Raw genomic sequence first — 26,738 nt, forward strand, 5'->3', positions numbered from 1 at the left:
TTCAAAAGATCACCAAGCCAAACATTTGGCCATATTTTTATTTACTACATATACTATAAACATATACAATACATGCTACAAAAAAAAAACATTTTTTTAAAAATTTAACTGTCAAGAAAGTGTATAGTGTTATAATACAATGGCACATGTTCATATTTTATTTCAAATTGGTTTGCTTATCATCCATTTCAAACCATTAACAGTGAAATGTTACTTAAAGATAATTAAAAATTATCTATTTGCATTATTAACAATAAACAATTCCAACAAATTAATAAGAATTAATCATGTCAAATATTAGTATCCAAAAAACGGGCTTTTGCAGAAATTATTATATAAAATATAGCAGCCAATTTCAGTTTATTTTGCTCTATGATAATGTACATATGCACTTAAATAGGATTCTAGCATTTGCTTTTGGAAGATACTTTTAAGAAGTCCTTTGATTTCTTAAGGTCCAACAATCGCCACACCCAGCCAAATCTAATCCAACAGTTCATGTAATGGCTTTGGACAACCGATCATTGAGAAATTCTTATGATTTGGGTAGAGTTGCATGTTCCACCAATATTACATATGATGAAGAGAGACATTACAAGCCAATATCAAAATTGAAGCAAAAGAAAATACAAACATTCAAATCAGTTGTGACAAAGCTTTTCTACAAATATTTTAAATGTCATACTTTTAGGAAACCAAGATTTAATGTGTATTTGGATTTTACAGTATCTATGCTCTAACTGAAAATTTAACAGAGTAGTCAGATGGAATTAAGTCTAGTATTGCAAATCTGTCCATTCAACATTATTGAGCACCCACTATGTGCATAGCACTGTGCTAACATTTTAAAAGTCGAGTATTAAGGTCCTTATCAAGCATTACCTTAGTGTGAGGTAAAAATATATTAAATTAGCGTCAACTCATTAGTTTGCTTGTGGTAATGTATGTAATCCTGTGCCAGCTGGCTTCCCTGTGCCATATAATGAGCTTCTGCACAACCCTCATTCACTCACACAAGTATCTGTACACCAACTGTCCAGGCATTGTGCTAGTCACTGGGATACCATGATTTGGCATATGTTCAATGAACGCAAATTAATCTTAACCTATGCAAAACAATTGGAAAGCTACATTACTTTTCTAAAATGAGGCCCAAAGCAAAAAACAAGGTGTTTCTATTGGTCATATCACACCACAGACCAGTAAGTGCCTCTAGACTGGGAACTAACTTTGAAAGTTTCATACTGTAGTCTATATAGCCTAGATCATTTCTGGTCTTAAAAGTCAATTCTTTGGAGCACCTGACCCCATATAAACCATTCCATACTTAAAAGGGTTTGTAAACTAAACTTGAACACAAAGAAAAAGAGCCCCAAATGAAGGCAGTTTATAACATAATGTACTTCAAGCACTATTCTGGTCATATGAAATTAATAATACATAAGTAATTCATGATTGGTTCAAATGTTTTTCAAACCACTAACCCTATCCCCAAACTCATGTAATTTTAACTTGACTTTTATACAAGTTGTACATAAAGCAAAGGGCAGAATTTGGCCCCCCAACCATCTATGGAATATTCTAAGTGATTGGTCCTTCCACTCTACACACAAGCGACGAATTCCAGAGTCCCCTGATAGGATACTGGCACTCAGGAGAATGGCCCTGCTGGATCCCATTAGCCAGGAGTCTATTTAGCTGTGGTAGCAACGTGAACCTACTATGACCCCTTGAGGGATGGCAGAGAGCTGGGAGTTTGGCTGTCCATGCAGTGAATCCAATACTGGCTTAAAGCTATGCACTGAATAAAGTGCTCTGCACATCCTGCTTATCATCTGGAATGAAAATAACACTTATCTTGAGAATCAACCTATTTGTAGGTTTGGGGAAAAAGAATTACAAGGCTTGAAAGAATCCCAAGAAAAAGTATGAAGCACTGACTGGGAAGGAAGACAAATGCCTCTTGTAGTGTCCTCAGAATTCTCAGGATTTGAACTGTCAGAATGAGTCATACAATGGTCATGTTGTATAAATGAAAACGCAATCCCACTGGGTACTATCACACGGTGCATGATTACTTCATGGGGGTGGAAGGGAACAGTCTATTGCCATTTGATAGCATGATTTCAGAATGAAAATAAAACCATTGAATAAATCAGGGTAAGCAGTGTGCAACACTTCTCTCCTGTCCATCAGTTTTCCACAGGTTGATTTATATTGCCTGAAAGAAAAAAGGCAAGATACCTATCCCTTCAGATACACTCAGGCAACGCTGCTACCATCTAGAATTGCCAATTCAAAAGTTAACACACTAGCCCTCCAGTTTCGTACCCTGAATATGGTAAATAAGACTAGGGATGGAGTAGTTCAGTCTAAAAGAGATCACAGGTAACAGAATGCTTATATAAACTAGACTGCTTTGACGTCTGTAAGAAAATTGTATAGATGGCAATTGGAAAAAAAAAAAAAGATTGTTCCCATCTGTGAGCAAAACTGTTTGTTGAGCTATACTCAGCTGAAGTCCTCATCAGGATTCTGTTGATCCAGCAGACGGACATGTGTGAATGGGAAGTGACCTCGTTTGCCATTACACTCCCCTTCCCACTGACCACTCACATTAATCTTCGTAACCTTTACCAGCTCACCGACCTGCAGGAGGAGAATAAGGACAACACTTTATTTCCAGTTATGAATGCAAGCTGAAAAACTCCATTCCTGGTTAGCCATACCCTGCCCACGTGATTGCTCTAGGGCTGATATCACAGAAATGGCTATTCGCTGCCTCCCAAGCCCCAGCCACCAGACCAATTACTTGTGGTTAATGCAGGCAGGAGGAAGAAGTGATTTTAGCAGTGCAGAAAAACACAGAGTACAGAAGATAGAAGGGATCTTAAAACATGATTAGAAATCTCAAGTGTCTCTGGAGGAGCAACCCTACCTAGAATGATCTAGTATTCCTTATCTTTGTACCCACTACTCTTAGCTTCCTGCCTGACCCACACTGCCCTCCCATCGCTGGCATATAGCAGCACAATCCCCCAGCCCACTCTCGTACACATATCCTGGCCTGCTGCTGCTTGTAGAGCAGAAGGCAATCATGGGAAGCATACTTCATTTGGTCCCAGAAAATGAAGTGTTCCCATCACCTTCCTACCAAGGCAAGGCTTTTCCCACTTGAGCAGGTACAGGCCAAGACTCCAAATTCCATCAGCTCCCTGAAAGACCCCACCTTCTCCAGCAAGTTTTACTTGGCAGGCCACTGCCTGCCAGTCCCCTCACTCCCACCCCACCACGTACTGACAGACCTTGTCGCTCCCTCAATGCCACTTGGTACTTGTTCATTAACAATAAGGGGACATCACGTTTTTGCTGTTACAAAAAGCTTCCTGTTGCAACATCAGATATTTTTGACAATCTAGGATATACCTCTATCTTATTATGAATCTTAAGACAAGGTGAGTCTGATGAATGGATTCATCCTGTAGCAAAGTATTTAACAATGGTGAGATAAGTCCCCAAATGTCACTGGACTAAAGAACTTTATGACTATCCTTTAATTATGAACATCGGAGTTTTGAGCAGGCAAGTTCTTTCTAAACATTACTGTTCATTTGGTTTTATTAAATTAATAACTACTATATATTTAACTTTCATAAAGTACTATAGAGAGCATTTTACATAAATTATTTTCTAATAATCATTATACCCCTATAAGACAGGAATTGTTTTCATTTTACATACGAGAAACTGAGGTTCAGAGCAATTACATATTATACCTGAGGTCACAAAGCCAATGACAGGGCTGAGATTTGAGGCCAGAAGTACCTGGCTCCCAAGCCCATTTATGTTCTTTCTGCTATACCAAGAACATTCAAATTATGCTCCCACAGCCCTGGGGGTTCCTTCCCTAAGAATGCAGGCCAACTACTGGCCAAAGCCAACCCAAGTCTAGGCCGGGGCCTTCTCTAAAACCAGCTTGATCTCACTCACAGAGGAAACAGGCTGCCTACTGGCCAGTCTACAATTTCCTAAAGAATTATCTGAAAACCGTAGAGGTCTAAAGTGGTTGTGGGGGTCATAGGATGCTGAGAAAAGGAAGACAGAAACCATCGGATATTAAAGAGGCAAGGGATAAGACACAAGTGTGAGAAAAAGCAGCAGCTTGATTTGTTGATAGTGAAGTCTAATGGTGTAAGGGGAGGAGAGGGAAAAATGATATTGCATGTACATCTTTCCAAACAGATCCAGTTCCTATAGGCTGCTAGCACCAGGGTTCTGTTTATTCCCAGCAATCTTCCAATTCAGTTCCTGACATCTGAGCAGGCCAACTATGACAAGCAAAAATTTTCAAACAGTCTTTGAAGAGAGGAAGCCCAGAACATCAAGTGAAAATTTCCTTGGTAGTAAAAACAATCTAAAAGATTTCTTCCTATATCCCCAATTCTAGTTCTCAGACTATCTCACTTGTTCTCTTCTTTTTAAAATCCTTGGGACTTCCCTGGTGGTCCAGTGGTTAAGAATCTGCCTTCCAGTGCAAGGGATGCGGGTTCGATCGCTGACTGGGGAACTAAGATTCCATATGCCACAGGGCAACTAAGCCCGCATGCCACAACTAGAGAGCCCACAGGCCACAACTAGAGAGAAGCCCCCACGCCGCAATTAAAACCCCACGTGCCGCAACGAAAGAACCTGAGTGCCGCAACTGAGACCCAATGCAGCCAAAAAAAAAAAAAAGTGCGAGGGGAAGAATATGAAAGCCTCTACATAAACTCCATAATGTGACTATTCCTTAGTGAATTTTCCTTGTTTCTGAACTGTCAACTATCTGTGACTCCCCACTCTTCACACATACACACACACAACACATGTTACCGGAATAAATACCCGTGTGCTGCTAGCCCCTTGCTATGATACAGTAAATTATATCAAGTGCAGCACTCCCACCACCGTTTTTGTTATTTATTTGTACTATCTGTTAAAACACTCATGTCATACTAAAGTGCTATTCAGGTAGCTGGACCCAGAATAACACAAGTCCCTGGCCTTAAGAAAGAAAAAAACATTTGAGGGGATGTGTTTGCTCATGTCAAAAATCTAAATTGCCACTCATGTTAGATTCCCCTCCAGATGGGGATGAAGGGGCCAGTTTCTTTCAAGAAGCTGGTTTAATGACATCCCAGCTGTCATATCTGAATCCATCATTTTAGTGATATTAAAAACACACCCAAGGGACATGAGGGAACATTCTGGAGTGCTGGAAATGTTCTATACTTCCATCTGGGTGGTTGTCACATAGGTATATATACATGTAAACTCACTGAGCTATATACTTATATACTTAGGATTGGTACGTTTTACCAAATGATTTCATATCTAAATAAAAAAGTGAAAAGAAAAGAATGTTTGTTATGTTTTATCCAGCTTTTCTAGGAGTTTTGTAAAAGATGGTTCTTCAGGATACATCCTTAAGCCCACCATTCTACTTGATACCAAAATCTAGGTTTAAACACCTCTCTTATACTGTAAGATTGCCATTATTCTTAAGCATTCAAAGTGTTGTCTCAAATCACATCCCAAAGAGCTCTAAGTGACAGGTAGGTAGAAATGTGGACCACCCACCCCCTTGCTGTTAATCAGTACCACAAAACCACACTAGCTTCTCCACAAACAGGGCAAAACCTGCTGATCTGCCCTCAGGCCTTTCTTCCTTCAGAGTTCGAAGGGAGAAATGAGTCGGGGCTCCCATACGGCAAGATGTTACTGGGGGGATGAATGAAGTGCAAATTAGTCCCCTGGACAACATCGGAGTCTGACATCATACAACATCTCTGATGTATACACTCTCTTGGTTCTACCCTACAGAGAAGGGCTCAGGAAAAGCACTCCATCTTCTAGAATCCAAAATCTTTTTTTACAGTTGCTTAGGTTCTTGGCAGAGAAGTCCAACCACCACAGGGTGGGGAAAAAAAAGCTGTGTCATGACTCTGAAACGATTCTGATTTTTAAATGGATAAAAGAAGAAAGTTGTAAGTGGTTAATAGGCTAATTGACCTGCCCAAAGCGGCCTTGAAGTACAAATACTTTGAGGAAGACCTTATTAAGATTAAATACCCTATGGATAATACCCTATGGGTTCTTTCTTCCAAAATATTCAAAGCACATGGGGACTCTTGGGGTCAAGAACAGACAAGTCCCAAAGGCAACATGACTATCCTTTAGAACGCATGAGGCCCTCGAGCTCCAACAGGGTGGAAGGAAGGGTAGCTGTCGAGCCTGGGGCTGAGTGCAGGAGGGGATGCGGCAGTCTAGGAACATGGTGCTCCACTAAGTCCAGTTCTTTCTCCAAGTCAGAAATGACACCATAAATTGTGCTCCTCTTCCCGTTAAGCAACAACACTCTGAAGCAGAATTCCCCAAGGCCAGACCAGGGGATGCATATAGGTTTGAAGCTTGGTGTACTACTTCAAAGACAAAGAAAGCAAAACTGAATACTTGCCCCAGAAATGTTACAATTTTAAGACACAAAAGAATGTACTAATCAGTGAGTGCAGTAATAACTGTAGTTCTAACACTACTGATTTCAAAATTCAAGTTATAGATGGAAAAAAAATCCTCATCTGCATACTAATGAAAAAGAAAGAACTTATAAAGGACCTAAAGCACTATGAAGCAGTTAACCTTTCCTTTTATGAGGCAGACCTCACTAACACCTTGTAAAGGAGAGAGAGTGATGATTCTTTCACCACCAAGGTACTATTTTAGTGTCCAGTCAGTTCCTAGCCTCTCAACCATATACCACATCCTCAGGAGCGAGAGTGCAAGTAAATTATGGCACCATCTGTAAAGAGGACTGAATGTGGTTACTTCAGTTTCTTCACTCCCAGCGAACTTGAGGAACACACTGGTTTCTTCCCTAGCTCTGTGTAGTTCCCAAAGTCAATCATGATCTTGGTACAGATTATTCAAACCTAGAATTGATCTACGAGCCAAAAAAAAAAAGAATTGATCTAGGAGCAAAAGATTACCCAGTTCACCTTCACCAGTAAGTTCCAGTGATAATGAGAAAGAAATTGGAGCCCAAATGGCATTAAACAGGAGACATCAGGGAGCTGTGTGACCCAGTCAGCTGGTGTAACCCCAGGTGACTGCTTTTCTAGTTTGCCTTCTAACATGAAAGGCATCAACGGTTGCCAACGTTCCTTTGATCCAGATTTGCTGCACGATTCCAGTGAGCTCAGGGCAGGAAACACACATAACTTCATATAAATAAAACCAGGGAAACCAAGTACAGAGATGGAGTACAGGGACCTTGTTTTCAAATATATCCAAACACACCAAGAACACATTTAGTAAATATTCCAAGATTTGACAGAAGGAGGAAAAAAAGGTAAGAAAACTACAGCAATCTAAGACAGGGGTCAGCAAACTATGGCCCATAAGCCACAACCAGCTTGCTGCCCCCTCTCTGTAAATAGTTTTATTGGAACACAGCAAGCTCATTTGTTGTTTTTCTACGACTGCTTTCTAGCTACAATGGCAAAGTGACAGAGGCCAGATGGCCTATAAAGTCCTTTACAGAAAAAGTCTGCAGACCCCTGATCTAAGGAATAGGTGATATTTACGGCCCATCTAAAATCTTTCAAATCAGTGAAGACCAAGTGACGACAATTCAGCCTTAATGATTCACTTGCCTCAGAGATGGACTGAAACGGGCATGGCTCATACTGGTGGAAAGTTGCAGGTCTTTGAGATTTAACTGGTAGGTAGGCTTCCTGGTGTAGAGCAAAAGCACCACACTTTTGGTGATAGGTGTGGTGAAGATAGGTCTTACCCTGATTCTAGTCCAAGTCAGAAAAGATTTTCTATAGTTCAACAACTGATAATGACTGCAACTAAGCTCCCCATCCCCTTGGTGAGAGGTGGGGAGATGACCACATAGAGCAGGTACATTTTAGCTCAACATAAAGAATTTTCTAAGAACTAGTCCAGTGAACTAGACCTGAGGTTCCCAAACTGTACAGTATCAGAGGCACTGCAGCAAATTCAGAGGGGTGCCACCAAGTATTTTAAATTTTTGAGGGAAACACAGCAATAGTTGACATCTGTTATGCCATGTGAACTACCAGCTCGAGGCAGTTAAAAATTTTGACATCAGATTATACTACATCCCTTTCAAAGATGTCATATCTTTGTAAAGCTGGGTTTTGGCAGTTGCTGTGATAAAAATCAAGTACCTCATGAAAATAAGTGTAGAACAGGAAATGAAGGTGGCAATGTTCCATATGATCCCAAGGTTTGAGAAACTGAGGTGTACACATCTCATTAGTTAAATAACTGAAGTTATTTTATAAAAACAAAAATATTATTTTCTTCCAATTATTTTTATTATTTTTTTCAAGTGGGTACTAAGTTATTAAGATATAAATATTTAAGCTGTTTGAACCTACTGACTTCATAAATGGAACTGTTAAGTATTTCATTTGGCCTGGAACATTGTAAAATACTACTGAAACACTATGGGTTCTATGATCCAAGAAAGTCTGGAACCTCTAGACTACACTGTTGTGGATGATAGAGAGCTCCCCAAAAGTAGAGATAATTCAAATACATGTTTAAAAATCATCTGGGGGCGGAGGGGCAGAGAGATAGGGATACGGGATTAAGAAGGTACAAACCATTATGTACAAAACAAGCTACAAGGGGGACTTCCCCGGCGGTCCAGGGGTTGGTACTCTGCATTTCCACTGCAGTGGGTGCGGGTTCAATCTCTGGTCGGGGAGCTAAGATCCCACATGCCGTGCGGCGTGGCCAAAAAAACCCAAAAAAACAACAAACAAACAAAAAACAAAAATAAACTATCAAAAACTAAAATAAGCTACAAGGATATATTTACAACACAGGGAACATAGCCAATATTTTCTAATAACTATAAATGGAGTATAACCTTTAAAAATTGTGAATCACTATGTTGTACACCTATAACTTACATGATATGGTACATCAACTATACTTTAATTTAAAAAATTATTTTAATTTATCTCTAAGGATACCAGAGGGCCTGCCTTCAATGTCCAAGAAGCTGGATTAGTTTACTTCCAAACTCTCTTCCCACTGAGATACTGTAATTTGAAATGAAGAAGTCCAAAAAGGATGGAAGGAGAGGGAAAGTAGACACCTGTCTCAATGAACAATATAGAAATCTACAGCTACAATTCCAGAAAAAGACAAACTGAACACAGCCAAGACTTGTCACTCAGGTTCTTATACTTTCTAATCTCATTTTTTCTCTTTGGATCACAGGGAAAATTAAGGTCTTCACTCCACTTTTCCATACGTAGGTCAAAAGGCCTAAATAACTTAGGCTTCACAGAGTTCCACATGGGGAGATGTAGAGTTGATGTAGTCACTGCTGCATATAATCAGGGACCCAAAGCACTTTACACCTTCCCTTATCTGTGCCCTGAAGGACAGGTCCATGCCTAAGTCCACCTGAGAAGCTCCTTGGTTACTCATAAGTCTTATCTACCAAAGGCAAGATGCCAGAAAATGGAAGTTACATGATTAGTACATTTAAAGATAATGGGGGGGCTTCCCTGGAGGTGCAGTGGTTAAGAATCCGCCTGCCAATGCAGGGGACACGGGTTCAAGCCCTGGTCTGGGAAGATCCCACATGCCGTGGAGCAACTAAGCCTGTGCGCCACAACTACTGAGCCTGCGCTCTAGAGCCCGTGAGCCACAACTACTGAGCCCACATGCCACAGCTACTGAAGCCTCCGTGCCTGGAGCCCGTGCTCCACGACAAGAGAAGCCACCACAATGAGAAGCCCGTGCACCGCAATGAGGACCCAATGCAGCCATAAATAAACAAATAAATAAATTTTTAAAATAAATAAATAAAAATAAAGATAATGTCAGGGGGGTTTCCCTGGTGGCGCAGTGGTTGAGAATCTGCCTGCCGATGCAGGGGACAGGGTTCGATCCCTGGTCTGGGAAGATCCCACATGCCGTGGAGCAACTAAGCCCGTGCGCCACAACTACTGAGCCTGCGCTCTAGAGCCCACGAGCCACAACTACTGAGCCCGCGTGCCAGAAGCCACCGCAAGGAGAAGCCTGCACACCACAATGAAGAGTAGCCCCCGCTCACTGCAACCAGAGAAAGCCCGCATGCAGCAAGGAAGACCCAATGCAGCCAAAAATAAATAAATAAATAAATTTATTTAAAAAGATAATGTGAGGGACTTCCTTGTTGGTCCAGTGGTTAAGAATCCGTCTTGCAATGCAGGAGACGCCAGTTAGGTCCCTGGTCGGAGAACTAAGATCCCACATGCCACAGGGCAATTAAGCCCGAGCACCACAACTAGACAGCCTAAGTGCCGTAACTACAGAGACCACGCACTCTGGAGCCCACACGCCACAACTAGAGAAAAGCCCGCACACCTCAACGAAGATCTTGCGTGCCACAACTAAGACCCAATGCAGCCAAAAAATAAATAAATATTAAAAAAAAGAAAAAAGATAATGTGATTATTCTGGACAGTCTACAGAGGCATAAAATAAATTTTAACACCTGCAATTTACAAGATAAATTCACTATTCAAGTTCCCACGGAGCCATAAGCATGAAACAAAAACCAATCAAATCAAAATCTTAGATCAGCAGCGAAGCAACTAAGCCCGTGAGCCACAACTACTGAGCCTGCGCTCTAGAGCCCACTGCTTCAACTACTGAGCCCGTGGGCCGCAACTACTGAAGCCCACGCACCTAGAGCCCCGGCTCTGCAACAAGAGAAGCCACCGCAATGAGAAGCCCGTGCACCATAATGAAGAGTAGCCCCTGCTCGCCACAACTAGAGAAAGCCCATAAGCAGCAACAAAGACCCAACGCAGCCAGAAAAAAAAAAAAAAAAAAAAACTTCCATTTCTTAAAAAAAAAAAAAATCTTAGATCAAACCTAAGATCAAAAAAATAAAAGGTGCCTCTGCACTGTTCTAGTGTTACTTCCAGTGTTTCTCCTTCAAAACACTCAGCATATCTACATTTGTTTAAAATCTGTCTTCATTAGAAGCTATGGATGGAACAGATGGTGTCTTCCTGGTTCAGTTATATTCCCCCAGAATTACAGTGGGCAGAGGAATACCCCTACTTTGGTTGTTAGCTAGAATTAATCCCTTCTTTCCAACAGGCTTCATTCCTACTAGAGAAATCTGATGGGTAGGAAAAGAGGAAATAGGCATTAACTTATATTCTACTGGAGGGCTCCGTTCACAGCAAATATACCATGCAGGAAACATCCATCTGTAAGATGAGGACAGGTGGATCTTGAACAATTTTTTTAATTTATTATTTTAAGTACAGAAACCCTCTGTACTTAAAAAATCTTAGAGAGACCCTGATATATAACACAGTGAAAAACAGAGTTGCTTTGATTAAAGCAAGAGAGGGAACCCAGAACCTTGCATCCTCAGCTACCTCCTGGGAAATGTTAGGGCACTGTGGAGCAGTCTGAACCCTATTATGTCTAGGGTTCTGCCCAATTCTAAAATGCAATGATTCTAATTTATCAATTTCAAGTTAACTGTAATACTCCACTAAAACGTGCCTAGCTCATCTACAGATCTAAATTTTTTTTAATTAATTAATTAATTTATTTTTGGCTGCGTTGGGTCTTCGTTTCTGTGCGAGGGCTTTCTCCAGTTGCGGCGAGCGTGGGCCGCTCTTCATCGCGGTGCGCGGGCCTCTCACTGTCGTGGCCTCTCTTGTTGCGGAGCACGCGCTCCAGACGCGCAGGCTCAGTAGCTGTGGCTCACAGGCTTAGTTGCTCCGCGGCATGTGGGATCCTCCCAGACCAGGGCTCGAACCCGTGTCCCCTGCATTGGCAGGCAGATTCTCAACCACTGCGCCACCAGGGAAGCCCCTACAGATCTAAATTTATAGTGGGTCAAATATAGCAATGAATGTTTTTCTTATCAGAATGCTACAGTCAGAAAGCCAGAGTCTCCTAATCTTACCTCCTAGCCTCATCTCAATAGGGATGAGGCATCAGTTCCTATGAAAAACCAGAGATGGGAAAGGAAAACTGCCTCCCTGCATAGAGAATACAACTGAGGATATGCTGTCAGTGAAACCACACGAAACGTACACTGAGGAGGGCAGCATCACTGTTCTAAAACAAAAAGAATCGCAGATTGAATCTGGGTATGGTTGAAAAGGCACCAACGTAGATCTGGGTTCCTCATATCTCCACCTCCAACTAGTTTAAACAACCCATTCGATTTGTCTCAACATAAGTTTTTTTCATACAACGAATAAGGATATCTAAGGTCTTTTCCAGCTCCAGATTTCTATGATGCTAAACTAACATCATGTTTTTTAAGTACATACAGTGTTTTAAAGCTATTATTTGGGGGTATTTGTTCTAACTTGAAAGAAGCTATCTTCATCAATCAACACATGTGGCTCAAAACTAATATCCAATCAAAAAAAAAAACTTACTGAAATCATAAACTAGTCTTCCACTTTAGTTTTTATTTCGCAAGATTTAGGTTTCACAGTAGCAGAACAGCTCAACCATCTTTGAGTACTAAAGCCTCTAATCAAGGCAGGCATCATTAAAAACAATTCTGGTGGGACTTCTCTGGTGGAGTAGTGGTTAAGAATCCACCTGCCAATGCAGGGGACACAGGTTCGATCCCTGGTCCGGGAAGATCCCACATGTCGCAGAGCGACTAAGCCCATGCGCCACAACTACTGAGCCTGAGCTCTACAGCCCGCATGCCACAACTACTGAGCCCACGTGCCACAACTACTGAAGCCCACACGCCTAGAGCCTGTGCTCCGCAACAAGAGAAGCCAACACAATGAGAAGCCCACGCACTGCAACAAAGAGTCGCCCCCGCCCGCCGCAACTAGAGAAAGCCCGCGTGCAGCAACGAAAACCCAACGCAGCCAAAAAATAAATAAATAAATTTATTTAAAAAACAAAAAACAATTCTGGTAATTCCCTCGTGGTCTAGTGGTTAGAACTTGGCGCTTTCATTGCAGTGGGCCCGGGTTCAATCCCTGGTCGAGGAACTAAGATCCCGCAAGCCACACAGTGCAGCCAAAAGACAAAACAAAACAAAACAAAACAAAACAATTCTCTTTGAGAAAGGAATTGCAAATGGAAGCAAAATTAATGTGATAACTATTCTCTCCTGGGTGTCAGCTGGCTTGTTCCAAGAATGCTATTTTCACACTCCAGCCCAGTGCTAACAGAGTCTGCAATAAATGTCAGGAGTCACAACTGTCATGTGCACAGCACCATGTTGGTTGTTGCCATCATCTGAACTTGAATGAAAACATGAGGCTAGAAACTTGTTTTCCTTATCCTCCAAACTCTAAGTGGGAAAAAGTGGTGTGACCTAGACAACATACGTTTCATTCCTCATCAAAACCAGGACACAATTCTTTTAAGTCACAACATGATCTCTTAAAAACACACATTTTTCAGTCAAACCTGTAAGACCTAACTAACCTTCTTTTGCACCCATTATTCAGAATACAAAAGAAAAATTTCAAATCCAGTAACATCAGAGACTACTTCAAATAAATTCCAGCTCACTGTACAGGCTAATGCTCCCACGCCTCAGTGTATAAACATGACCCAAAGGAAACAAAATTTAGAGATTTCAGTTTACAAGAATATACTTTTGCACCTTCTCGGCTAACTTGTGCTCACATAACTTCAGCCTGTGCTTATGAAATTTAGCTACTTACATTCAAGTTACCATATCTGAAAGGCTCTGAAAGATGGGAAAGCATGCTACTTCTACACTAGCTTTTATGCTGAACCACTAGCTCTGCATAACTCAGAAAGGAAGAAGAAAAGAAGGGAGGGAGGGAAGGAGAAAGAGAGGAGATAAGGGACAAAGCTGTGAGTGCTAAAGACAGGAATAAATACAATGCAATGGTTGGCGAGAGGAGATGGGCTACCAAGGATAACTATTCACCCGTAAAAGGCAAAACTTCATTCCTCAGGAGGAACTGGCTTCATGTCTATAAAATGCATTAAACAACAAAGACCAAGTAAACCTGCTGCTCCTGGGAATTAATACTTTTGGGTATGTATCTCTTCATATCTATACACTTTACTGTTCCTCCTGAATTACTTGATGAACACAATCAATCAATGGTAAGAAACCCCATACCCCCTAAAGTAAAAACATTATATTTTTATAAGAAAATTAGTTTAAGTATTTTGATAGAGACCACTTATTGTACTCAAATCTGTGTGAGCCCACCTTGTTTTAGATAATGATAAACAGAAAGAAAGAAACAGATTAGAACATAGAAGATGAGAAAAAATATTTTAGGTTAATTCCTGTGAATTCAGGTAGTGTTATTAAAGTAGCCAAAGTATGGTTTAGTAGATCAATCAGAACATTCAGTTATACAGTTTTAAGCTTACTCATTCCAAAATAGGTTTTCTGTAAAAAAGAGAAAACCCAACATTAAATGCCAAAATCAGTACTTAATGGTAAAGTACCATTCGACATCTATAACAACATCACAACGCTGTTGCTTGTATTCAGCATTCCTACAAAGCTCTAAGAGGTCTGAAAGGGAGACCCTGTAGCAGATCTCTTCTTTCTACATTTTGCACATTATGTACCTCCAAAGCCAAGGCTGTCTTGTCGTAGGCATTAGGGACTCGCTTCTGGATTACCCTGGCATAAATGGGCCCATTCTGGAGGTTAGGGAGCGGAGTGTTGACGCTGGGTTGGGCATAGGGCCCGGGCTCCGGCCCACCCAGTGGCTGTGGGTGGGAACCCTCCTGGTTACCTCCAATCAGAGCCGATACTGAGGCGGAGGCAGGTCTATACTTCTCGACGTAAGGGACTGGAATCATCCCCCTCTTGCCTTCGCTGTCCTCCGCATTCCACCACTGCTCTTCAGGCTTATCCCGGATTCTCAGGATGTCTCCTTTCTTAAAGGGAAGATCTTCTTCATCATTCCCATTAAAGTCAAAGAGGGCTCGTACATACTCTGCCTCCTCCTGCCTGAGAATCACTCCACTACCCTGCCTGGATCTGGAAACTGGTTCTATCAATGTTGTAGTGTCCAAATAGTGTATTTTGTAGAATTCCAGTAAAGCAGGCAATGAATCAAATTCTTGATCTCCTATTCGGAGTCTGGAGGGGCTCACCCCTGGAAAAAAACAGAGCAGGGTATTATTTAAAGATACATTATACTGGAGACGCAATGTAGATTATAAGCATTTCCCAAACACATTTAGTCAATATTTAATCAGAAAGAAAGAAACAAACAAACAAAAAACCTGTCTAGAATAAATAACTGCTTCTCCTAATAGTAAACTAAAAATCATACTTTGTAGCTCAAACATTCCCTGGGAAGAAAGATGCCTATCACCACCTGCAGCAGAGTCAGTAGGCTATGATAGACCAACCACGCCAGTCATGACATGCTCTCATACTGGATCAAAGACAGAGCAACATGGAGACTTCTTGTTCATTCTCCCCAAGTGTTCTGTTGCTATTCCATTTACAGGGTACAAACGGTTCAAGGCTGTGTTACAATCTTCTTTTCAACCTCAGGAAATGTAGCAAGCTCTCCTTTTTCATAAGTCCCAGCAGCTATCCCAGGAAGAGGTGGGGAGAGCTTGGTATCTACACCAGGATCATACATTGGTATCTTCACACCTAGAATGTACAATTCCTAATAAGAAAAAGTTTTAGACTATCTTTTTAATCTACAATTAATGACCTCAATCTCACTTCTGACAACTAAAAAGAAAAACTAAGAAGCTAACTGCTTGAAAATCAACTCATAAGATCTTCACTTAAATAAAACATGGAAACTGGACTGTTCCCTTAGAAACAAACAGGTCTTGAAAAAAGGTAAACAAGGATGCTCAGGAAAATAAAGAAGTGTTAAAATCCTCAAACTAATGACACACTAAGGGTCCAAGAGGAAGGACATATTAGGAATGCTTAAAATTCACATGACAGAAAGATGTGTGAGGCCTTTGACACAGGGCATACTTTAAACTGCATTCCCTCCCTATCCTGAGATTCTAGAATTGAAGGATAATAAATGAATGTATTTTGCTTCAAATAAGAAACAAAGTTTCTAATGAGGAATACAAACCTTTAACTTGCACTCTGCTAAGCACCCAAAATATCAATATCTTAATTGGATTCTTTACTATTTGGTTTCCTGATAAAGGAATGCACAGCTCTATAGAACACTGTTTTTCATGGAGGTTTTTTTTTTGTTTTTTTTTCCCTATTATTTACTTATTTATGGCTGTGTTGGGTCTTCGTTTCTGTGCGAGGGCTTTCTCTAGTTGCGGCAAGTGGGGGCCACTCTTCATCGCGGTGCGCGGGCCTCTCACTGTCGCGGCCTCTCTTGTTGCAGAGCACAGGCTCCAGACGCGCAGGCTCAGTAATTGTGGCTCACGGGCCCAGTTGCTCCGCGGCATGTGGGATCTTCCCAGACCAGGGCTCGAACCCGTGTCCCCTGCATTGGCAGGCAGACTCTCAACCACTGCGCTACCAGGGAAGCCCTTGGAGTTTACTTTTTAATCAGCCTTAACCCTGCCACAGGACACTCTTATAATCCACTGAGTTACAACCTCCCAGGTTTTTTACATAGGTATATATACACACACACACATCATAAATACATTTTTATAACTAGATTACTATCATTTTATACCTTACCCTTTTTCCTACTGTAAAATAAAAATGTTTTACTTTATATAATATTCTATTATATAATATTTATATAATAAAAATTTCCCCATATTCTTCAAGAATATGACTTTTAATGGCTATAAAATATTCCCAACTTTTCACTATTGCAAACAATGCTGTTATGAGTGTTTTTGTTCTGGTCTACTAATGAACATTTTTATTACTTCCTTATGATAAACTCCTTGAAATGCAATTGCTGGATCAAAGGGTAAGAACATTAAGGTTTAGGGACTTCCCTGGCGATCCAGTGGTTGAGACTTCACCTTCCAATGCAGGGGGTTCGGGTTTGATCCCAGGTCGGGGAGCTAAGATCCCACATGCCTCGTGGCCAAAAAACCAAAACATAAAACAGAAGCAATACTGTAACAAATTCAATAAAGACTTTAAAACTGGTCCACATCAAAAAGAAAAAAAAAAAAAATTAAGAACATTAAGGTTGGACTTCCCTGGTGGCACAGTGGTTAAGAATCCGCCTGCCAACGCAGGGGACACGGGTTCGAGCCCTGGTCCGGGAAGATTCCACATGCCACGGAGCAACTAAGCCCACGCGCCACAACTACTGAGCCCACAGCCCGCACCTACTGAAGCCCGTGCGCCTAGAGCCCACGCTCTGCAACAAGAGAAGCCACCGCAATGAGAAGCCCACACACCACAACGAAGAGTAGCCCCCGCTCGCCGCAACTAGAGAAAGCCTGCCTCAGCACGGCAGCAAAGACCCAACGCAGCCAAAATAAATAAATAAATAAATAAACAGGTTTTTAAAAAAAAAAAAAACATTAAGGTTTATGTTGCCAAACTGTCCTCCAAAAAGTTTGTATAGTTTTACACTCCCACCAGTAGTTTTTGAGTTCCCATTTCCCCCATATCCTTGCCAAACAGCAGAGATATCTCTTCTTAAATATCTTTGTTTGATGTTTTTCTTGTTTATTGACTATTTGTACTTCTTTTGTGAAAGTTACTTGTTCGATTCCTTTGTTAAGGGAAACAGCCAATCTACCCTCCCCACTCCTATTAAGACTAGCCCACCCATCTAAAACCCTTTGCTATTAATGCTGTGAAACAGGAACATTGTGGTAGCCCAGCTGTCTAAATCACTTCGCCACTCTAAAAAAATGAGACCAAATTATTTCGTTCAATGTTAGAAGAAAACACTTCTTCCAGAAAGATCAGAAAAAGTACATTTAAAATTCTCTACTGGAGACAGGTGAAGAGATAAACTTTGGAAGTTAATCAGAAGTCCTCAATACAGAATGAGTACTGATGAGTGCCTTCTCTTTTCACCCAAATGAAAGAAAGATCAAGACACAATTGAGAGGACAGATGTACATTTCTTATATTGCAAAAGTCCATCTGTGGAATTCATGGCTGTAAACTAAAACAAGTTAATAGCCCACATTCAATAATGTTGGCTGTCTCTCCAACTCAAGATGTTGAAATAACATGCCCAAACCCAGGATTGTCCATCTATGGCAAACACTCATCAGACACCAGCATAATGCAACCCCAATAGTTCCAAGTACAGGACTGGAGAGATGATTTTGGTTATGACCATACCAGAGCATGGTGGTGCTATATTCTGGAGTTTCTCTTCACTAAAGCGGATCACTGATGGGCAATTATTCCTATTCAAGTCTGGTAAACGAGATGCATGGCTATCTCACCTATCACCGCTAGGCTATAGTGAACTTTCAGGTCTGCGGAACTATGTTAAGGACAGGGTCAGTGTGAGCTCCAAGAAGACCTACTTAGCACTGCCTGGTCAAGAAAGCCTCCAGGGCAAAGTGGTAGGGAGAACCTTCACACCAGCAGAACACCCCGGCTTAGAAAATGGTCCTGATGACACCTGGGAAGAAAAGCTCCCTTGCTAGAGTTTACCCAACTACATTCCAAGGTACAACAGCTAATATGGTTTTCACTAGTCACCCTTTTGGGACAGTGGTTGGCAGACTGTACGTGCTTATTAAGTGTTAGATATTATTCTTTTTTTAAATATTTTTATTTACTTATTTATTTAATTACTTACTTATTTTGGCTGCACTGAGTCTTAGTTGCGGCACGCGGGATCTTAGTTGCAGCATGTGGGATCTAGTTCCCCAACCGGGGATCAAACCCAGGCCCCCTGCATTGGGGGCATGGAGTCTTACCCACTGGACCACCAGACAAGTCCCATGTTAGATATTATTCTTAATGAACATAGCTCTGAAGTGAGGAAAAGTTAAATCAAAATCTGTTCCCAGCTTTGAGAAACTCACAGCGTAGCTGGGGATTCAAGCATACACAGTGTGGTTGGTAAGCAAGGAGTGTAGCAGCATGTCTCAGGAAGACATTATTTTTTTCCCCTGGCTTTCACTTCCAACTGGAGACATGCTCTAACAAAAAACAGTGGCAACAACAAATTATGTTCTAAGATACAACAAAATCACAATAAAAGAGCAGCTCTTTCTGTTCCTGAACAGTTTTTTTTTTTTTTGGCCACACTGTGTGGCTTGGGGGTCTTAGTTCCCCGACCAGGGATCACACCAGGCATCGAACCCAGGCCCCCAGCTGTGAAAGCACCGAGTCCTAACCACTGGACCGTCAGGGAAGTCCCCTGAACACTTCTAAGGTACTCTTTTCATTCTAAGATGGCAACTACTCCCTTTCATCCATTGTTATAGTTTCTCCAATTACTGTACTACCCCAAGTGAAATGTGTTTTGTTTTGTTTTTTGGGGGGTGGGGGGGTGGGATAGGGTTTAGAAGAACAAATAAGACCGCTAAGCCAAGTCCCTTAAAAAGATCAGTGTGGGCTTCCCTGGTGGCGCAGTGGTTGAGAATCTGCCTGCCAATGCAGGGGACACGGGTTCGAGCCCTGGTCTGGGAAGATCCCACATGCCACGGAGCAACTGGGCCCGTGAGCCACAATTACTGAGCCTGCGCGTCTGGAGCCTGTGCTCCGCAACAAGAGAGGCCGCGATGGTGAGAGGCCCGCGCACCGCGATGAAGAGTGGTCCCCACTTGCCACAACTAGAGAAAGCCCTCGCACAGAAACGAAGACCCAACACAGTCATAAATAAATAAATAAATAAATAAAAGACCGTGAATTTCTTTAAAAAAAAAAAAAAAAAATCAGTGTGAGAATTCTGAAAACAAAAACTGTCAGTTCATCTGCCAGAAAGGTAGCAAGTTGGTTCAATTCATTTCTTGCTCAAATGCTTCATGATGTGAACTGGGCCCACTATTTTTTTTTGTTTGATTTTTGCTTGACAATTCCAACAGACACAAAAATACAAGGAAAACACCAAGTGAAAATTTACCTATAAATTCTTTACCTTTCCTTTTTTTAAAAAAAAGTATATATATATATATATATTTCTTTTTTTTTTTTTGGCCACGCCAAGCGGCTTATGGGATCTTGGTTCCCCAACCAGGGATCAAACCCAGGCCCAGGACAATGAAAGCATGGAGTCCTAACCACTGGACTGCCAGGGAATTCCCTCTTTTCCTATTCTAACGACACTATAATTATTCCATAGAGGAATACCTGTTTTGGTGTACTGCTGCAGCAGTTAGAGTTAGATATATGGGGCAATCAAGCTTTGCTGATCCAGAAGAAGAGAAGGAGGGGGAACAGAACATACATAAGTCCCAGATAAGCCCAAACCTCACCACAGCTATGCGTTCTGGTTCCTTTTCCCTAGTTCATCTCCTTCCAACCACAAACAGCCAAAGGCAGGAAACAGAAGGGCGGGAAAGGAAGGAGATACAGTCAGTCAGTCTAGAGAACAGAACAACAGAGTTCTCATAGCTGGGACTTGGAAAACCTCACTGACTTGTTCTACATTAAACCTGTGCTGGATTCTGAATGTGCAGTTATGAACACAATCAGAAATCAAAATCAATGCAGTCAGAAGTATCTTTTAACCAAAAGAGTTGTACATGCTCAACTCATTACTTCTAAGCATTTCAGCCCTCAAGTTACATCAGTTTTTACAAGACCACTCTCCGGAGGTTTTATGAAGAACACCCAAGAGCTCTGTGGGCTAAACAGGCCAGGCCACTTCTGGCATGGGCACCACCACAGTGGCTCCATCATCAGCCTCTCAGTCTCACAGCACTTCCTCTTCTTTCCTTTCCTCTTTAATTCTCATTCCCTCTTTCTCCTCTGCCTATGCTATTTATAGAGGCTGCTTAAGCACTCTCACTACCTGTCCAATACAAAGGGCTAACAAGGCCACTGACTTCCATTTGAGAAAGTATACTGGAAAAAAAAAAAAAAGGTCATGAAGAACCTAGGGGCAAGACGGGAATGAAGACACAGACCTACTAGAGAACTGACTTGAGGATATGGGGAGGGGGAAGGGTAAGCTGGGATAAAGTGAGAGAGTGGCATGGACATATATACACTATCAAACGTAAAGTAGATAGTTAATGGGAAGCAGCCGCATAGCACAGGGAGATCAGTTCGGTGCCTTGTGACCACCTAGAGGGGTGGGATAGGGAGGGTGGGAGGGAGGGAGACGGAAGAGGGAGGGGATATGGGGATATATGTATACATATAGCTGATTCACTTTGTTATACAGCAGCAACTAACACAACAATGTAAAGCAATCATACGCCAATAAAAATGTTAAAAAAAAAAAGTACACTGAAGACGTATCAAGATGTACGGTTTCCTAAGCAAATAGAACTTCCTAAAAACGGTGGATGTCAGCATGGTATACTTTGCAGATTCAGACTGACTAGGTTTGATGAATTCTGTCTCTGCTATTTCCTAGCTATATTAGCTGTTATTTAACTTCTCACGGGGCCTAATTCCTAACTAATAAAGTTCCTGAAAGTAGCTGGTATATTATAGGTGCCCAATAAAAAAGCAAATCAGTTTAACACACCCCCAAACCTCTGAATTCCTTTAGAAATTTTCAATTCATCCCCAAATCCAGAGTCTGCTGCACTGTTTCCCAGAGAAGCTTCCACAGAATCTCAAGATGCTTCTCAAAAAGTTCCGTGGTCAAATTGGTTTGAAAGACCCAGTATCCAATACCTGCCTCTCTTAGAGTCATAATTTCACATGAGCATAGTAAAGGCTTGGAGAAGTTCTGCAATAAATAAACCCACCTCCTTTTACCAAGGAATTTTTTTTTTTTTTTTGGTCTAAAACCTTTAAGTAACTCACTGGAGAACTTCTCCAGAACCAATGAATGGAGGGGTACTCTGATATTAAAGAGCAAATCATGAGGACCAGATTTGAGAACTACAAAGATGAGGTAAACAAATGAAACAGATGCTGAAGGTACAAAAAGGCAGCAGTAAATAACGGGCAGTCCGCTAGGATCTCCAGAAGTGGCTTGGCCCAGCACCACCTTGAAGAGGCAGTACAAACAGTTATCACCCTAGCTTCTACCCCCACCCCCAAAACGAGGCAAGTTTTTATGGTCCACTCACCCACTAGAGCACCAGGTGGGAGGCTCTGGGTTAAGCAGGTGACGGCAGGTGCCATCCTATTTCCATGTACTGGATCCAAGGTTCTTTCACGCTTCTTGATGCACCCCACCCCCCTCCACCCAGCACTTACTCCTTCAGACATGCTGTAAGCCTTTCAAAGCTGAGAACAGTTTTCCACCTTGCTTCAACTCTTCCCTCTCAACCACATAGATTAATATACCTAATGCTTACTGAGTACTTACTATATGCCAGTTCCATTCTTAATACACTAAAACTCATTGAATCCTCGAAACAACCCTATGAGGTCAGTATTACTATTTCCCCTCTTTCACAGATAAGGAAGCTGAGGCAGAGAGAAGTTAAAGAACCTGCCCAAAGCTATATGAGTAGCAAGCAGCAGGTAAGGAAGGTTCAAACCCAGGCTTCAGAGCACAAGCTTATAACTACTTTCCCAACTCGTATTTACTCAGTTTTATTGATTGTCTACTGGACAAGGTCTAGTAAAACCTCATGTTCCAAGAGGAAAAAAACTAGTGGATCCATCAATGATTGCAAAGTCTTCCCAAGAGGTACAGCTGACAGAGTATGACCAGGAGACTTGACCAAGCCCTGTCCTATGGCCCTGGGGCACAGTCAGCTCACTTCCAGGCAATGGCAGCACTGGTAGCCTGTGGGAGCTAAACGCTTAAGTTAAAAACAGGTTCACTGGTGGGGACTTCCTGGTGGTCCAGTGGTTAAGACTCCACGCTCCCAATGCAGGGGGCCCGGGTTCGATCCCTGGTCAGGTTAGATCCCACATGCCACAACTAAAGATCCTGCATGCCGCAACTAAGACCCAGCGCAGCCAAAGAAATAAATTAATTAAATATTTAAAAAAACAAAACAAAAAAACACCAAACAGGTTCACTGGAAAAGGTTGAGAATACCTGGTCTATTTTGTCCCTATGCCCCTAAAATCTGTATCTAAGCCATTCCATACAAATTCGTCCTCTACATTATCTCTACAAAATACACTATATAATCCTAAACAAAAAGCTCATTTTCCATATTCAATCTGCCAAATAAGGTTATTAAAAGCCTCTCTGTCACCAACTATAGATAGCAGATGTGTATTCTCTGAACACTAAAGCCAGTTTCTTCTTGTCATTCTTTTCTTTTGGTCTTTAAACAGAACCTGGGACCCAGGGCAGAGACAAAAGTGTTGAGTCCTCAAAGTGCACTGTGGGATCTCAAAAGAAAATTGGCTTTGACAGAAAGGAGTACAGTGTAACAGTGTCAGCTCTCAGGTCACAATTCCTAGGTTCAAATTCTGGCTCAGTCATTTACTAGCTGCATGACTTTGGGCAATTTACTTTATCTCTCTCAGTTTCCTCATCTATAAAATGGAAATATTTTAATAAGTGGAGATCATAATACTTTCCTCACTAGATTGTTATAGACAGTAAATGAGACAAGGCACATAAAGTATTCAGCAAAGTGCCTGGCATAGACTAACCAGTCAATAAATGTTAGCTATTAATATTGTATATGCCTTTCTAAAATTCAAGAAATTCTTCTGTGCGGTTTCAAAAGAATAAGAGCTGAATGGGGGAGGGGGAGAACAAAGATTAAGTAGTTTTTATAAAGACAGCAACTGAATCAATTGCCCTATGTGGAAAATAGGGTACATGGCAGAAAGAAAAATGACCACAATGCCCATGAACTTTCCACACTCCATGCACAAACTTTAGCAATCCTCACCTTCTCTCTTGGGCCAAGGATCTGACCTCATATCTGTTATGAAAAGGTGGAGCTCAATATTAAGGTAAGAGCTGAGATTAAAGTCGTTAACACCAAGACGTGGGGAAAGCTCAAATAAAACTGCCTGCTGCTATTTCCACATTCTGCAACCAACAAAACACATACACAAACAAAATGTTGAGAATTGAGTTTCAGGGACCGTTTGCCATCATGTCACTGCACAGTAATGCAAAACCCTAGGCACCATGAAGGTGGTAAAAAGTAGAACATATTTGATTTAGGGTAAATACAAAAATATTCCCGTCTCATGTTATAATGCTATTAAACCAACCAGACTGAGAAAGACCTCAGATAACTTGTGGGCTTAAATATCCCCACGCTTGGGACTTCCCTGATGGCGCAGTGGTTAAGTATCCGCCTGCCAATGCAGGGGACATGGGTTTGAGCCCTGGTCTGGGAAGATCCCACATGGTGCAGAGCAGCTAAGCCCATGCGCCACAACTACTGAGCCTGCACTCTAGAACCCGTGAGACACAACTACTGAGCCCGCGTGCCACAACTACTGAGCCCGCGTGCCACAACTACTGAAGCCCGCACGCATAGAGCTGGTGCTCCGCAACAGGAGAAGCCACCACAATGAGAAGCCCATGCACCGCAATGAAGAGTAGCCCCTGCTCACTGCAACTAGAGAAAGCCCGCACACAGCTACGAAGACCCAACACAGCCAAAAATAAACAAACAAACAAATAAATAAATAAATTTATTAAAAAGAAAAAAAAGTTAAAAAAAAATATCCCCACTCTCTTTTTAAAATTGGTATGTGTTAACAACAAAGAGACTACCCCATTTCCCCATTTCTGGCCAGAGTGAATAAATCTCAATTAGGACTCTCCTAAAAGGGCAAGTCTGCAAAGGCTGGTTCGGGAGCCTCCTAATTCACAAGAGATTGGCCTGGATCTCGTCTCAGCTGGTCAGGACGAAACTGCTTCAACTTGGAAACAGTGAGAAGGTGCTGACTCTTGGTGCTGTTACACAGATAATAGCAACCTCAGAATTACTCTGTACCTCACAAATCTCAAGTACTAAGTGTCTAAATCTCCTTAATACTCCCCAAACAACTCCAATGGCATGGGTAAGAGAGTCACATCTCAATCTTTGGCAAGGAAGATCCGGTGCAGATAATTTAAATTCTCAGAGAATCAGCTCAGCAGGGTCTGTTCCCAACATCTAGGAAGACTCAGGTCACAGCCCTCAAAGTTACTGAACAAGGAGAGGCCCTGGAGTACAAGACTGACAATGTTGAGGTCCAAGAAAAAAATGAAGTTCCATTCACTTTCAGGGAAGGGATTGTCTTCACTGTCTTATTTCTGAATTATTTCCTGAAAAAAAAATCTTTCCTCCACTAACCGCTTTGAAAACTAGAACCCTCTCATTGTGGAGGACAGTCTCTGGACGCTAAGATCTCTTGGACACAGTCAGCCGGTCATCAGCTTATTCTGGGCTGGTCACAGAGGCCTTTCTTTTATAACCAAGGCACTTAGCTCACCACCTTCGTCCTCCGCGGGGGAAGAGGACGGTAAAAGTATTTTGGAAAAATGCCCAAGAAAGGAAAAAGCTGACCGGTTTCCTGAGGGTGTCTCCATCCCTCCCGGCCAGTATGTGGTGACTTCCTACCAAAGGCCACCAGGGGAGTATGGCCAAACCCGGCTCTCCAACACTGCAGGAAATGTTTCAAGCCTAAAAAGCCACTTGTAGGATTATCGGATTCATTCCGGGCACCGCTGCCAAGTGATGCCCCCGCAGTGCCAACATCCCCCTCAGCTCTTTTGTCCCCACGTTGCTCGGCCCTGCTCGGGCGCTAGCCCCACCCTGGGGCCGAAGCAGTTCCCCTTCCCCTGGGCTGTCCTCCCAAGTCACACCCAGAGGCCTGGGTCAGCGGCTCCTCCTCCCCCACACACTCCCGCTCGTCCGTGGGAGCAAGCCCCGGCAGCTGGCTGTCCCCAGGCCACGGTCACTCCGGCCCTCTGCCTACGTCCCTCGTGGGGGTCAGCTCTCGAGGAGCAGCCGGCCAGGCTGGGGAGTTACGCGGCCCTCACCCCCGCCCGGGGCCTCCCGTCCCGTCCGTCCCTCACCGGGCGGAGGCTGGGCGGGCGACGGTGGCACCGGCGGGCGCGGGCCGCTGCTGTTGATGATGTAGTGGGAGACGCGCGAGTTCTCGGAGACGCTGAGCACATAGTCCCCGGGGCTGGTGCTCGAGTCCCGCACCAGGAACACCCCGTGCCGCTGGCCCTGCAACAGCGCCACCGCCTCCTGCCGACTCAGCCGCCCCCAGTACCAGCTACTCCGCTCCTCCGAGTCGAAGTTGCCCGCCATGGCCGCCTCCGCGCCTACACGCTGGGCCGCCGCAGCCGCGCGCGCCCCTCCAGCCCCGGCGCCCGCCGCCCAGCGGACCGGCTCGGGTCTCAGCCTCACAGCAGCGCCCGAAATGGCGGCGGAGGCCGCAGGCCTTCCCCACCGGAAATGACGCGCTCCCTGCCCCTGGGAGGATGCCGGGAAGGGGACCGCGGCCCGCCATTGGGAGAAGGGCAAGGCACCGCTCTTGCGCGCACTGCGCATGCGGCCTCTTGGGCGTCGCCGCGTGGCGGGGACCGGGACTGCAGAGGGTGGAGAGGCGGAGTCTAGGGCCGAGGGGCGGGACCTCAGCTACCAGTCCACTGTTGGCCACGCGGTTCTTCGCTCCTCCGGGTTTCAAGTTCCTGGAAGGCCCAGGCTTCTAGGCAGAGACTAGGAGACAAAATTAGAGTAGAAAAGGTGATGTGGCC

At 42.9% G+C, this 26,738-nt stretch overlaps 1 protein-coding gene across 2 annotated transcripts; it reads right to left on the reverse strand.

Annotated features, from left to right (window-relative positions):
- CRK (CRK proto-oncogene, adaptor protein) lies at positions 1-26,437 on the reverse strand. Of its 2 annotated transcripts, none has more exons than XM_036836918.1 (3): positions 26,049-26,437; positions 14,820-15,185; positions 1-2,649 (listed from the first exon to the last, which is right to left on the reverse strand). In XM_036836918.1, exons 1-3 carry the CDS (start codon positions 26,287-26,289, stop codon positions 2,642-2,644), a joined length of 615 nt encoding a protein of 204 aa, XP_036692813.1. In that variant the 5' UTR covers positions 26,290-26,437; the 3' UTR covers positions 1-2,641. The 2 variants fall into 2 exon arrangements, with proteins under 2 accessions (XP_036692813.1, XP_036692812.1); XM_036836917.1 differs by having other exon boundaries at positions 14,650-15,185.
- Positions 26,438-26,738: the final 301 nt, after the last annotated feature.

This window comes from Balaenoptera musculus, chromosome 20 (genome assembly GCF_009873245.2).
Source record: "Balaenoptera musculus isolate JJ_BM4_2016_0621 chromosome 20, mBalMus1.pri.v3, whole genome shotgun sequence".
Lineage (NCBI taxonomy): Eukaryota > Metazoa > Chordata > Mammalia > Artiodactyla > Balaenopteridae > Balaenoptera > Balaenoptera musculus.